Here is a 13,781-nt window from a genome sequence, read left to right as displayed (position 1 = left end):
ATGTTGGATGTCTGTCATAGTTTTATGCAACCACATATAAAATGTATAGGCATATGAGTTAAACAATAAACACAAGAAGCAGCTTAGAATGACAAACATATATTTAGAAATACTTCAAACATAACGCTACGACAAATCACTCATGTCATCATTACCATAGAAAAACAAACCATCGATTATATTTGCTTCCATCAATATCCAACCTATGTCAATGAAGAGTTATGTATACAGCAGCATTGAGCTTTCAAAACATCAAATATTCCGAACCAAATTTAAACTCAATACAATGAGATTTGTGAAATGAAACGAATACGATATTGAAAGTAATTCATTACAATTTACATGACATTTCAGGAGAAAGAATAATCTGGTATAATAAGAATAACTTTACACACAACACACTATATCTTGGGTATATTCGCTACTGCACTGGGGATGGATTTAGACAATCTTCATCTCAGCAATTGCAGACTCCAGAGACTTTCCATCCCACACCACCACATTTCCATCCTTGCCACAAGTTGAAAACTTATTCACCGCAAATTGCCTGATCTGGATGATGGCGTTCTTGTGCTTTGTCTCCACCTCTGTGCCTGTCGCCTCCACAGCACCCTTCTTATCCATCATCTTGAACATGCTCATTGCCGACACGGTACGACCTGCGCCCCCATCCTTTGGTGGCTGATCCATTTTGCAAACAAATTTCACCGAGTCACATCCACCATCGACGTTGAAAAGCATTGGATTGCAGTCGTGGCCGCCAGCTACCATGCTCTGCTCGGTCAACCACAGACAACTGTTGAATGGGAGGTGTTCAGTGCGAAGAGAGACGAGCTCTTTGCCTCCAGCAGCCACAGAGACGATGCTGCCATGGGAAACCATCGCAAGTCGGTCTCCTGAAGGAGAGAACGCCACACCATGCACCCAACCCGTGCACGGCATCGCAAACTCCTGCATCAGCATTCCAAACGTCATCTTCTTTCCCCACACAGTGGGACCTGGCTTGGGATTTATTTCTCGGATGTAAGCGGAGAAGACGTACGCCTTGTAGTCGCAGCATCCGGCAGCAAGCAGGACATTGTTTGGATGCCAATCGAGGGAAACGATCGTTGACCGGATCGGCTTCTTAATGTGCTTGCTCACCCACCAGTTGTTGTCGGCCTCAAAATAGCAAACCGAGATCATCCTCGACGAGCTTCCGACAGCAAACTTGTCTTCCTCTGGCGACCACCGCACACAGGTCGCGGCTCGATTGATTCGGAGGATCACAAGCTCCTGGCACCAGACGCCATCTTTAAGTTGCCACACGTAAGCATTCCGGTCTGCACCGCATGTCACGATGCGATTGGTTTTGGGAGCCCAGTCGATCCCAGTAACATTCAAGGTGTGCTCACTGAGAGTGTGGATGAGGTTCCACTTGCGGCCGGACTTCTCATAAATCTGAACATCGTTGTTGTTTGGGCTCAAAGCCACCTGCGTTCGGTCGTGATTCCAGGCGTGACACACGATGGGTTTGACGCCAAAGTTGAAAACATCGGTCATGTTGCTGCTTGTTGTGGAACTTGTTTTTTGTTGATGAAATATTCGTGGACTCTGGTCAGTCAACACGAATATAAAATGACAAATTTTAAAACTTAAGTGATCTGCTGCAAAACAAAGTTGGCAAAATTTACAAATGGGAATGGGAAAGATTTCTGTAGACAAAATTTTTACATCAAAAAAAAATTTTCAACTTGACGCTACAACAGGAAATATCTGCACAAGTTTAACAGTCGCCATTTCCAGCACCTTTTCAACCTAAGTTGAATGTTATATCATAGAATATATAAACCTAAATATAAACAACAGTTGGCATACTGCTGACAACGTTTCTTTCTCACAACCTTATTTTCAGTCCTTATCACCAGAAAGCAACAAAATAGTTATTTTATTGTTTTACACAAGCACCTGACTGGAAAGTACAGCACTTTTCGACAAATTTCTGAATTCTTTGTTTATTAATTATAAATGGACGTTCAAACAACCAGCTTTTCTTTGTTTATTTATTATAAATTTTAAAAATAAAAATTTCGCCACACATTCCGCTATGACACAAGCAAGGAGATGTTCAAAATATATAACTTTATTTCAAACAGACACTCCTTGCCTTATTGATATAATACCGGTACCGCGAGAGACACAGACACGGTAAAAATGTAATCAAGGCATTATGACGCTCATATTCATGCTTTTAACGATTATATGTACACCTTGTAATCGGCAGCTCAGTTAAACTTAAAACATTCCCTCTATGCTAGGCTAATCACACGAAAAAGCTTCACGCCCATGAGTTACCAAATTGAGGCTAAAGCTACTGCATCACCCGACGTTATAATAACTTAAACGCAACTTCCTCTGCTTTATGACACTTCTACACATGTAGGCTATACTAAAGAGGAAATGCTACAGGTTAAATTTGTACGAACAGACCTCTTCGAAACGTTTAATCTCTGCAGTAACGCTCAGATAATCGTTTAAAACCGATTCATTAGAATAGATTGCTACGCTACTTTCCAAGTTTTGTGAAAACTAGAATTGTCAGAAAAATTGAGAAATGTGTCAATCTTCGTCACAAGGAAGTCTATGATGGCGGATTGACAACGTCAAAGACACGTGATGACATCCGATTATTTGATTGGCGGCTGAGTGTCGAAGTCGTTAAAGCGTAACGGCAAAAAAGGAAACCACATTTTGGAGAAAAATCGAGTTCAGAATATCATTATACTGTAACATCAAATTACTTTTGCGCAAATCGCCATCCTTTGTCGGTGAGAACCTTCTCCCAGATATATGGCTTTTGTAGTTCTTCTGCCGGTATTGCTAATCTCCAAATATTGCATCGCTCATTGCTCATAAAATTTATGTGTTCGATGCAAAACCATGTGAGATATTATGCTGACATGGGCTGACTGATCAACGCTTGATGCAAGTGGAATTATTGCGCGTTTTTTTGCATTTGAAAAATTGACGAGGGAGCTTGGATTAAGAGAGGGGCGAGGGCGTCCACTTCAAAATTTGATCCTTGTGGTCTTTGTTTTGTCCTTAAATCCAGCATTTGATGTTATTTTGAAAGTCTTTCAAGCGAGTTGAACGGAAAAATATTTTTCGGAATAGGGACGGTAAGCTACTGTCCAATGTGGAAATGTCCGCCAGGTTAGAAAGGGTTTTCGGAAGATTGTTTAAATAACTTTCTGCTTTAAATCGTGTAACGGTAGACCACAGGGTAAACTGTATGAGTTCGATTAACTAGTATTTACCTAAGTTATAGAATTACGATGTCTTGGTGGTGATGTGAACAGGTTGTATGGGTTTTTATCGTGAATGAAGTTAGGATTTTGTTGGAAATGGCGTAAATTAACAATTTTTGCTCATTGTTAGAATATTAAATAGTGATGGATACATTTTAGAGCTTTATTCATGCAAGATAAGTTATACATAAACATAACATTCATAGCAGTAATAAACACACATGGGAATGATTTTGAGTGATGACGGCTTTATAACACAAGAGTTTTGTCAAAAATTGTCCTGGCAATGCGACATTGCATCGTCACAAAGCGTCGATAATGGAGAAGCATACGTCATAATAAGGCACCAGGAGCACGAAGACGGAAACTGGGAACAAAAAGTTAAATAATAGCGACAAGGCCGCTTGCATGGCAGTCAATTGAATGACATCATCATACAAAGAGAGTTCCTTCGTGGTCGACGCCAATGAATGGAGAAGAAGAAGGTTGGCGAAAACCTTTGTTTGAGTCTATTGAACTTATTGATGACGTAACAGTAGGAGTGTCTGCCGTGACCCTTTGAACGTTGATGACGTTGCATCGCGGAATGTCACTAAATCTTAATGGCGGGGAGGGGCCCTCTAGCGATCGTTGCGAATTCGGCATAGCTTGCTCCATCCCGTGGCAAATGTTAGATGAGGAGTGACTGCTGCTAGATGGCGCCCTGGAAACAAACGGGTGTGTAGAGGAGTGGGAGGAAAAGGAGCAGAGATCATCTGGGGATGGAGGGAAGTGGGCATGGTTTGATGACGTAGAACCATTGTGGGGACACCTCTCGTCGCTGGGGCCATATAACAGCTGTGCAGTGGAATATGTGGGGGAATCACCGCTCGCACAACTTCCGGCTTCGGCAGCATGATGATCGAGATTCAGAACGTAGAGTCCGTTTTTCTTTAAACTTTCATTGGCGTGGACACTAACAGCGTAATCGCTTTCTACCTCCCTAAATAGGTCGACATCAGCCGCAAGGAATTCTTGTCTTGTGGGCGGTAGGGGAATCCTTCCATCATTCGATGATTCTACCGGATACGTCTGCTTGGGATGGAAGTAATAGTTAGAGGGCGCCACTTGTGGTTGAGTAAGCTGAAAATAAGTGCCGTTAGACAGCGCATTCGGCTGCAAGCTACAAGCTGCCAGCTTCTTTCCAGCATTTAAGGAATGCGAGTGGAATATTCGTCGACTTTCTGCAAATAATAAAAATCACATAATCATCTCACACGTCATAAACGTTATTATTAAGCTACTTCGCTATAGCGATTAATTTCCTCACCAGCTTTTCTCTCCACGTAAGATCGCATGGTGTCGCTGCTCATTCTATCATTGCAATCTTTGCAGTTTGTTCCAAGGTGATAAGTTGAGCCAGGAACATTACTACGCGGTAGGCCAGGATAAGCTGCCTCACCTCGGGAAGAAAACAGTTCATTTGCCGAAGAAAGAGAGTTCGCTGTCGGCTGATTTGAAATAAGAAAGTCGTGCTCATTTGCTTGCCGATCCTGGCTCCAACAAAGACTCGGACTGATGTTGGACACCAAACTTTCACAATATAAACCTGAGCAATGCAAAGTCATTTCAATTTACTGGAAGAAACAATCGAAGATTATTGTGATGTAGTACGTGTAATTATAAGACATATTTAGTTGCAAACCTTCGCCACGTGTTCTATCATCATGCACCAAAGAACCATAGCTAGTGTTACGTGACAACCAAGGAAAACGCCTTTCGTCACAGTTGAACAAGTCATGTGACATTGAGTTCACGCCAACCTCTGACCTGTCATGCTCCAGTGACTCCCCACTCAGCCTCGTGCTCACTGTGTTGGTGCCTGCAATGTAAAAGTCATGTGACTTGGATCTTTAGAATGCGACTTTCAGCTTGAAGGAATAACTTACACGTCTCTAGCCTTTTCCGGCAGAGGGCGCTGGTGCCTTGCACGAATGACGTTGTCATTTGCTGCTTATCTGGGGAATTCCCTCTGCTGCTAGTCAGACTGGCCTCTGGCGTCGGCAGGGTGCCAGTATCCGTGGAAATATCTGCCAAGTGACACTTGGTTGTTATAAAGCGCCAAAAATGCAAACCAAACATAATATAAGCATCCTGCTAAATTTTAGGAACGTTGAGAAACTCGAAGTAGTAATATCGGGGAATTTACGCAAACTCTGAATTGGTCAGTGACTGTAGGTCGTGCATTTTCTGCGTCGAGCAAAACTGCTTTTACGACTCTGCTTGCAGTCACGAAGGAAACTTTGAGCCTTTACTTTTTGGTCGGTAGGATATCCTGGACGAAAACTTCCTGCAGAGGAACACGAGAAGAACGATTAAAAGGAAAACCACCACCCCGCACGATGTCGCTATCACGGTCGTAAAGCTGTGTCCAGGATAGAAGCCTAAAGGGAAAAACATGACGTCATCAACCTGCGTATCGAGCGTGACATTGTGTTTATTTTTAAACAAACCTGATGATCTCACGGCGGTGACGTCAGCTACAAATTAAGAGCAAAATTATAGTTGTGATGAAATTATGAAGAGTGTGGTTGGCATGGCAACTTACCCATTGTTTTTGCATCAATTTCGTCGGACAACCCACTTTTTCCCAGAAGATTTATCGACCGCATTCTTATTCTGTACTCGATGTCCTGCTTCAATCCAACCATCTCGTGCGCCGTCTTATGGCCGGGAATATTACTTATATCCCAACGTTTGGTGTCATCATCCAACCTTGAAACAGGAGGAAAGATTTTTATCACAACATGTCTTTTTCTATTCACATCGCGAGCTGGGAATTTTCCTTGACAATTCGAAAGTCGACAAGAATAATGACGTCATAATAACTTACCTTCTGTACTCCAGTAAGAAAGTTTGTGACATGCCTCCATCGAATCCCGGAATCCATGACACGACTATTGCGTCATAGGTGACATTAACAATGCGTACGTTGATTGGCGGGTCGGGATGACCTTTAAAAATAGGTTGAAAATTACGACGTCATCAGAAAAACAACAGTGCTTAGATTTCTTACTTCTTGGCACAATTTTGATCTCTATGGCGTCTCTTCCTAGAGCGTTGGAAACAACGCATGTGTATTTTATTACGTCATCTTCGTTGCCTAGCAAACTGACATCCAGAGAGCTGGTATAAACGTCATTATTGTGAGTGACGTACTTTGTGACGTAGCTGCAAGAGGATGAAACGTAACTTCATGACATCACAAGTGAAACCGATAGTGGATACTCACCCTTCAGTTTGCCCACTGCGTATGATGCTGCCGTTATTATTTCGCCATTGCAACGTCACGAGGGGGTTTCCCACAGCAGTGCATGAAAGTGTTGCCTTCGTTGTTCCACCAGGTAGCGGTTTGGCGACTTTGTTAGGAGTAAGATCTCTTTCTATTTTTGCGGCGACTTAAAAGTTTAAAAACGTGACAAATTTTAGTGATGTTCTATACATTATTACGTCATCACTTACATTTTAGCTTCAAGTGAAATGTTCCCGGAGGGGAAGCACCTATCTCATTTGTAGCAAGACATCGGTATAGGCCCCTGTCAGATGACGTCACATTTTTCAGCTTCAGCTCGCTCTTTCCATCTACGGTTGTGACGTCAAAATGCTGCCTATTATGTTTGGACATCTGCAAATTAAACCCAGAATCAAGGATCGTTCTTGTTTAATTTTTTCAAATCTTTAATATTCACACCTCTTTTATCCACGTCACAATAGTTGCCTTTGAAGGGTTGGAATCGGTCTCGCACGTCATCGTTACGTCATCGCCTTCTGCGGCGTCTGATGGTCCTCGAAGCATCAAGATTCGAGGCGCATCTACAATGACGTTATCGAACGTAATAATTGTTTTAAGATTCGTGATGTCATAATAACTTGCACTTACATAAAACGTCAAATGTTACGTTGAATGACGTCGATCCCATGGAGTTGGTTACTTTAACTTGATACACTCCCGCATCGGATTTCTGGACATTCCTCATCCTGACCACTCCCTCCCTGTTCTGCCATGAGACTCTAACGTCAGATGGAAGTGGGATTTTCCCCCAGGAAGTAGATGACGAAACGTCGGGAATCAACTTCGTCCAGTGATACGTCACATTGCTGGGATTGGCAGTGACCGGAACTTTTATGACGAAATTTTTCTCGTCTTCCGTCGCATTAAACCTGGTGGCACCAGTGAAAAAAGGCGGAAACTGAACGTCAAGAATGACGTCACGCGTGGTTGCCTCATGCAATATCGGGTTGGTGGCGCTGTCGGGCAAGGAATAGTTTAGAAGATGAAGATTAAAAGTGGGGAGGAGCGGACAACATCCCACCTGCAAGTTATCGCGCTGCCGTTGTCCTCCTTGGTGGGGATGAACTGGACCCTGCTCGAAACAACCGCCCCCTCACTTACCCTTCGTGTGTTGGTTTGCAAATACGATTGTGATGTCATCGCCACGCCGTTGTGCTTCCTTCAAAGAGACGTTAATGAGATTGTGAGTTCACAATGCCAAGTGCTTTTGTTTCCATTAAAATTAGATTCAAAAACTTCCATTTCAGGTACACACTTACCACGTGATCTTTGACGCAGGGTTACTCGGTGATGTTTCACAAGTCACACTCATCGTTTGTCCGGCAGTTGGCGCTGACGGGTGAACTCCCACATATAAACGCGCCGGTTTGAACAAAACCTGAAAGTGAACGAGGTTAGTGCTCGGTCTCTTTATATGTGACGTCATAAATCCAATAAATGAGGATTCCTACATGCAACACCACAACGTCACGCTTGGCTACTTTCGAAGCCACGTGATCGGCAGAACAACCGAAGCGCGCTCCGTTCTCAGTGGACGTGAGAGTTAGTTCTAGGATGCTGCAAGTCTTCTCATCATCTGAACATCCAGGCCATGAACTTCCCGCCAAAACCACCACGTGATCATCTTCAGTGGTTACTAAGCGACCGTCCCGATACCACTTCAAGGCAGGGGCAGGATTCCCTCCCTGTAGAAAGACGCCACTTTATAACTGGCCTGGAACCCTATCATTATCGCGTCGTGTTGTTACCATGGCGACACATCTAAGTTGAATTGTACGTCTTTCTGGGATCAATTCAGAAGATGATGATCGTCCCAGATGGTAGATTGTGACGTGTACTGAGGTCGGGGGGTAGAAAATGTTCAATTTTGTTGAAATCTGCGAAAAGGAGGTTCCTGGCAAAATTTTGAAGCAAGTTATGGAAAATATTTCCGCCAAACCTCGAACCTGTTTGTTGAAGGAAAGTTCTCGAATTGAAGCTTGGCACGAATAAACGTCCTTTACGTCATCACGTTTCACTGACGTCAAATTTAAAGTACTTCGAGAAAGCGAATTGGCACTGAATTGTCTGATGACGTAGTCACCAGGTGACAAAAACTGACCATTCCTCAGCCTGGAATTTTAGAGGTTAAAAAGTTTTATGGGGAAATTTTATCTGAAGGTATGTGACATCACTAGGTAGTTACCATGATAATGACGAAAGAGGATTGCTGAATGACGTCACACAATATAGCACAATAGTGCTGTACTCAAAAACGCCATTTGCCGGAAGTTGCGAGATTTCTATGTTTTCAGGAGGAACTGTTCAAATAAAAAAAAAACGGTTATCTTCCTTACCTCAAGTTTGATGTATTTATTACGTCATAACAGAACTTACATTGAACGTTGAGGGTGACACCTGTCGTAAGCTGATTGGTCAAGGCTACGCTATCAACTGAACATGTGACCAATTTCTCATGATTTTGTTGACGTAGAACGTGACGTAGTTGGCTAACAACGCGATCGTTGTCATAAAAAACTTGGCCGGCCAGAACAACTCCGTCCTGCAACGAACAAGATAAAGATTCCAGGTACCTTGAAGCTCTTTCTATCGCTCCATGACTTGTGCGGTCCGTTGCTATGGCAACGTACAGCTGAATGTGATGTTTAATGATATCGGGCGATAATTATTTCCAACTCGTCTTAATTCAAAAGATAAATTTCGTTCAATGCAAAACCGCAGATAAAATCCATGAATCTCCTCCCAACATGCAATGCTTTTCACTTCCCGCAATTTATCGCTATTTCCACACCTTGAGAGCGTATTTATTATTCCTACGACATCTCAAAGCGATGTCCATATTTAGCGTAGAATGTTAGGGGAGGAATTCTTACCGGGGTCAAATCTCGGAAGAATTCCCAAAAATATGACATGTTCGGCGAAGCGTAAAATATCTGCCAATCATCACCCTTGCGCGTCATGATTTTTAAGTATTTTCACGCTCCAGTGGTCATTCGTTTGACGCGTTTTGACGCGATATACCTCGATATAGATGCAGAACACGATATCAATTGATTATTTCGACCTTGGATCGATGAATCGTGACACGAATTTACCACAAACATGACGCAAAGACCGAGCGCGTGGAAGCCTCGATCGATCAATTAAAACCCTTCATTCAAATTTTAAAGAAATCTGGAGAAATGTTCGCTTAACCACTCACCAAACGCCACGTCAAAGAGGGCAAAGGGTTTCCCCCCCTACTGACACATGTCATCGTGATTGCACTTCCGGTAGGCACAGGCGTATCGCTTTTGTAACCTTGAATGGATGGGAGATTTGGCGGATCTGAACACAATGAACCATTGTTACGTGGTAGACGCGATTACAGGTTGTTTACGTCACAATAAATAACAACTCACATAAAACGTTCAGCACCGCTTGAGTTGTGATTGACCCATTTAAAGCAGGATGTGACGCAATACATCTGACGACACTTCCGTTCTGTGACCTGGTAGCTTTGATTCTGAGGAAGCTTTTCGTTGAAACCAACTTTGAACCTGGATAAGTTTTACTCTATCACCCTGACCTTGGTCTTCAGCACCGGACATGACGTTTTTACTTACTTGGCTGAACTTCTACTTCCTCGTTTAGGGTTTCTGTAACGTTACTTCCGCTATAGCTCCACCTAATGGTCGATTGAGGTTTGCTGAGGTTGGCCAGACATGTGACGTCAACCCGCTGGTCGACCATCACGCTGATGACGTCATCATTGGCTTGGAGAAGCACCAGAGACTGTGGTGGGGCCAGAACATTGAGATAAGCTGACCTTGACCGCAACTTGACCTCGCTTGTAAGAACTTGGCAATTGTAAAAGCCATCATCATCTATTGTGACGTCACTTATACGGAGGTTTTGAACTCCTGCACGTAAATTACGTCAAATAAATGAGGTTGAGTAAACCCGGCTAATAAAAGCGTTTATTGCGTCACTAACCTCTCCTTTGTGTCGTCATTAGACTGTACCTGGGAAAGGGGGACCCGATAGCAAAAGTCCAGGAAAATCCATCCTTTGACCACGTGACGTCACCCTGGTGTTTACATCGTAAAAACATTAATTATTTTACTTCAGAAAGCGCTGCAATAATTCTTAAAAACAATAAAACTTACGTCATAATTGGCGATGTAGCACTGGACAACCACTTGCCTGGTGCCGGCCACCACCGTGTTGTTAGAAGGTTGTCGCATGAAGTAGTATTCCGCGTTTATTGAATCTGAAAGGTAATTAATAAATTTATGACGTCATAGAAGGTTTTTATCATGAATGAATGGACAATGATTAAATAAAACAAACACGCGAGCAGATGCGATTTATTTGGTCGACAAAAAGCCAGGCCAGATATATTCAGAATTTTTGAACTAGTTTAATATCAAGTTGACCGCAACCCAGCTGGATGATAATAAAGCACAGAGGCCGAGAAATCGCAGATATCGGCCGAATAATCACTCCCTGCTCCCCGCCTTTGAAGAAAGTTTAATTCGATCCTTAAACAATCAAGAAAAACCACTAAAATGAGCGTCCCGCTGTGCGCGCGCGTTCTATTTCAAACTCGGGTTTCAGTTTTGGTTTCTAGAATGTCATAATACTGACATCATAAGAAAATTCCGTTCGACTGAAGTCACCGCCAATAACGTACAATTACCGCCTTTGAATAAACAGCAAAGGTCACAGTTCATTGAAAGCAACAGGAATGAAATAAACAGAACTTGACCGGGCAGCTTTGCCTTATTCATGCGAGTCGTATTAATCTGTATTGTTATGTCATAAACAAATTTCCAGTTTGATTCGATTGATCGCCGATAATCGATGAATTAAAAGCGATAGGACTCGCTCATTTCTCAGCAGAGCTGATGAATCGATGAAGAAAATGTAATTTACAAACTGGACGATTGGCAACGTCATAATATGTGTTAAGCGAAATAATGTTCATTATGACGCCACAATCGTTTTATTGCTGGGTGCAGGGGTGCTACAAAAAGTTTAACGACGGAAGAGACGCAAACCGGTTTTAGACATAAAGCATTATGTCGTCACAAGAAAGCAAGAATGAATGACTGGTCACCTGTTTGCAGGAAGATGATAAAAAGGAAGAATTTCTTCATCACCAGAATCATCTCAGCAACCCACAAGCTCATCGAAATTTATCGCAGAAAACTTCCAATAAAAAATAATCGTGAAACTCGACTGCAAAGTAATGAGATGTGAGATCAGTTTCATCCAATTCTTCTGCACATTTGAAAACTCCGTCAGTCAGAACCAAGCAACTCCAGCTGTACTTCCAATCCTAATTCTCAAACGTTTTGTTAAAAATACGTCAGCGTGATGAAATAAATATCTAAAGAACTACGCATTGTGATGTCACAATATATTTGTTCCCGATGTTTCCTCAGAGAATCAAATTCCCACGACTTTTGCCTTATATTCACCTCGACTGAAACAGATAACACTCGTCTCCTTCATAAGATTTGACTCTGACAACCTACTGTTACGTCATAATATGAAATTGCTAAAGCTCCGACTTATTCTGCTGGGGTTGAATGATCAGCTTCAAGATCATTCACTGGTTTCGCTTTTTACCGATCGAAATAATTTTACATCGTACGAGATTCCCTGATGGGACGCATTGCTTTGTACTAAATTAACGTCACAAATACACAACTTATAAAACAACTGTCACGTCACAATCGACTTCTTCTCTCAAGCAAAGTTTTGCGAAATAAAACTGAAAATCTGTCGAGGTTCGAATAAAAACGTGAAGCGCCTCGAGACGCGAATCACGCGATTGACAGCGCCATAAAATTGTTGCCAACTTCTGGCAAAGCTCAAGGCTGGAGCCTCTGGTAAGATGGCGGGCAGCCCTCCTCTTATCGCGACTTTGCTTTTTTTCCACGCGCATGCGCACAAGTTCTTCCTCGCAATCCAGCTTCGAAGTTTATCAACCGAGCTGGAGATTTATATTATGACGTCGAAAACGCGATGCTTGATTCGTGGATATCTCGAAGTGACTGGTGTTGAAATCGATCAAGTTGTTTTAGTAATTACCGATCCCCCCACACCTTATCATGACGTAATTAAATATGATGTATTTCTTGGAGGCGCGAATCTTCCAGCAGCGACAGATAATGGGGCATTGTTCAGGTTAATACAGCGCACAAGTTCAAAGCATTGTGACGACATAACCAAGCATAAAACACGAGCGGGTATATTGCTTGACTCGTGCTACAAATGAAAGTTGTCATCGTGACGTCAAACATGTTACGCTTCATCGAAATTTCATTTAATTTTTACGTCACAATAAAGTAATTGTTGTTACAACCCGTAGCAAGATTTCAATCAAATAATTGTACTCATCCGCTGTATTCAGGTGTCCCTCGGGGACTGCGCTAAGTGAGCTTCATACATCAGACATATGCTTGCTCGCTTCCTGACTCTTAACACGACATCTTTATGACTTCGCTGTCACGCGTTCTAACAATGGGCATTGTTACGAAAAGAGGCAAAATATCACAAACGCCCGTGATCAGGTGACTTGGGTGCAAATATCAATTCGCGCCAAAATGGTTCGGTGTTGCATGCCGAAATGTGACGTAATAAATGAACAAAGAATGGGAGTTTATTCTGGTCACAATTGCAGAGAACATACACACGAATCACCTCTGATATGTTGGAGACATTTCGGGTCGTCCCATCTCGTCGCCATAATTACGATGGATTTCCTGCAGTTCTTGAAGCAATCGCAAAGTTTCGATGCGATTATCTCCTCTAAATCCAACTTCCTACAAACCTAATCTCACACCGATTGACGAGCTGCTAATCTTTTATCCAATCATGTATTGTTAGATAAACAATTGGAATCTTCTTTATCTCATAACGCGATTAATGCAGTATGAAAAAAGTGTGGAACGCAATCGCGGTATGTCGCGATGTTCACTCGACCAATCAGCATTCAGTGGTATAAAAATCGGTATCTTGACATCGTGTTTATTAAGAAACAATCGGAAACAATGTCTTTCGGGTCACACTCAAGTCTTCTGTTGCATACGAACCAAGCTAAGTATGACGCAGGTGTATTATGACGTTCGCTTCCGCATAGAGTGTTGAAGAATAAAAGGAAAAGTTCGGAA

The 13,781-nt window shown here is 42.5% G+C and overlaps 2 protein-coding genes across 2 annotated transcripts; both read right to left on the bottom strand.

The window, feature by feature from the left end:
• Positions 1–203: 203 nt before the first annotated feature.
• LOC143461940 (actin-related protein 2/3 complex subunit 1A-like) lies at positions 204–1,670 on the bottom strand. Its single transcript, XM_076959893.1, has one exon. The coding sequence runs from the start codon at positions 1,540–1,542 to the stop codon at positions 442–444; it is 1,101 nt and encodes a 366-aa protein (XP_076816008.1). The 5' UTR covers positions 1,543–1,670; the 3' UTR covers positions 204–441.
• Positions 1,671–3,442: 1,772 nt separating this feature from the next.
• Positions 3,443–12,015, bottom strand: LOC143462967 (nephrin-like). Its single transcript, XM_076961296.1, has 26 exons — positions 11,720–12,015; positions 10,767–10,870; positions 10,594–10,687; positions 10,224–10,520; positions 10,020–10,157; positions 9,821–9,945; positions 8,995–9,160; positions 8,804–8,918; positions 8,565–8,730; positions 8,367–8,495; positions 8,070–8,303; positions 7,878–7,996; positions 7,640–7,777; positions 7,207–7,574; positions 7,018–7,139; positions 6,789–6,951; positions 6,559–6,724; positions 6,343–6,497; positions 6,160–6,280; positions 5,875–6,041; positions 5,780–5,806; positions 5,582–5,710; positions 5,216–5,356; positions 4,972–5,148; positions 4,597–4,875; positions 3,443–4,510 (listed from the first exon to the last, which is right to left on the bottom strand). The coding sequence occupies exons 1-26, from the start codon at positions 11,790–11,792 to the stop codon at positions 3,720–3,722; spliced, it is 4,704 nt and encodes a 1,567-aa protein (XP_076817411.1). The 5' UTR covers positions 11,793–12,015; the 3' UTR covers positions 3,443–3,719.
• Between the last annotated feature and the right edge of the window lie 1,766 nt (positions 12,016–13,781).

This window comes from Clavelina lepadiformis, chromosome 6 (genome assembly GCF_947623445.1).
Source record: "Clavelina lepadiformis chromosome 6, kaClaLepa1.1, whole genome shotgun sequence".
In the NCBI taxonomy this organism is placed as follows: Eukaryota; Metazoa; Chordata; class Ascidiacea; order Aplousobranchia; family Clavelinidae; genus Clavelina; species Clavelina lepadiformis.
The sequence above is the reverse complement of the archived record's forward strand: the minus strand, read 5'-3'. Positions and strand labels throughout refer to the sequence as shown.

What these genes read in the sequence shown, in the direction of transcription:
- LOC143461940 (XM_076959893.1), bottom strand. Translation starts at nt 1,542, where the DNA reads ATGACCGATGTTTTCAACTTTGGCGTCAAACCCATCGTGTGTCACGCC.
- LOC143462967 (XM_076961296.1), bottom strand. Translation starts at nt 11,792, where the DNA reads ATGAGCTTGTGGGTTGCTGAGATGATTCTGGTGATGAAGAAATTCTTC. An exon ending in GGCAGCGCGATAACTTGCAG is followed by an intron (nt 7,575 to 7,639) that starts GTGGGATGTTGT and finishes CTTGCCCGACAG; the next exon opens with CGCCACCAACCCGATATTGC. An exon ending in CGTAACATTTGACGTTTTAT is followed by an intron (nt 7,140 to 7,206) that starts GTAAGTGCAAGT and finishes ACGTCATTGTAG; the next exon opens with ATGCGCCTCGAATCTTGATG.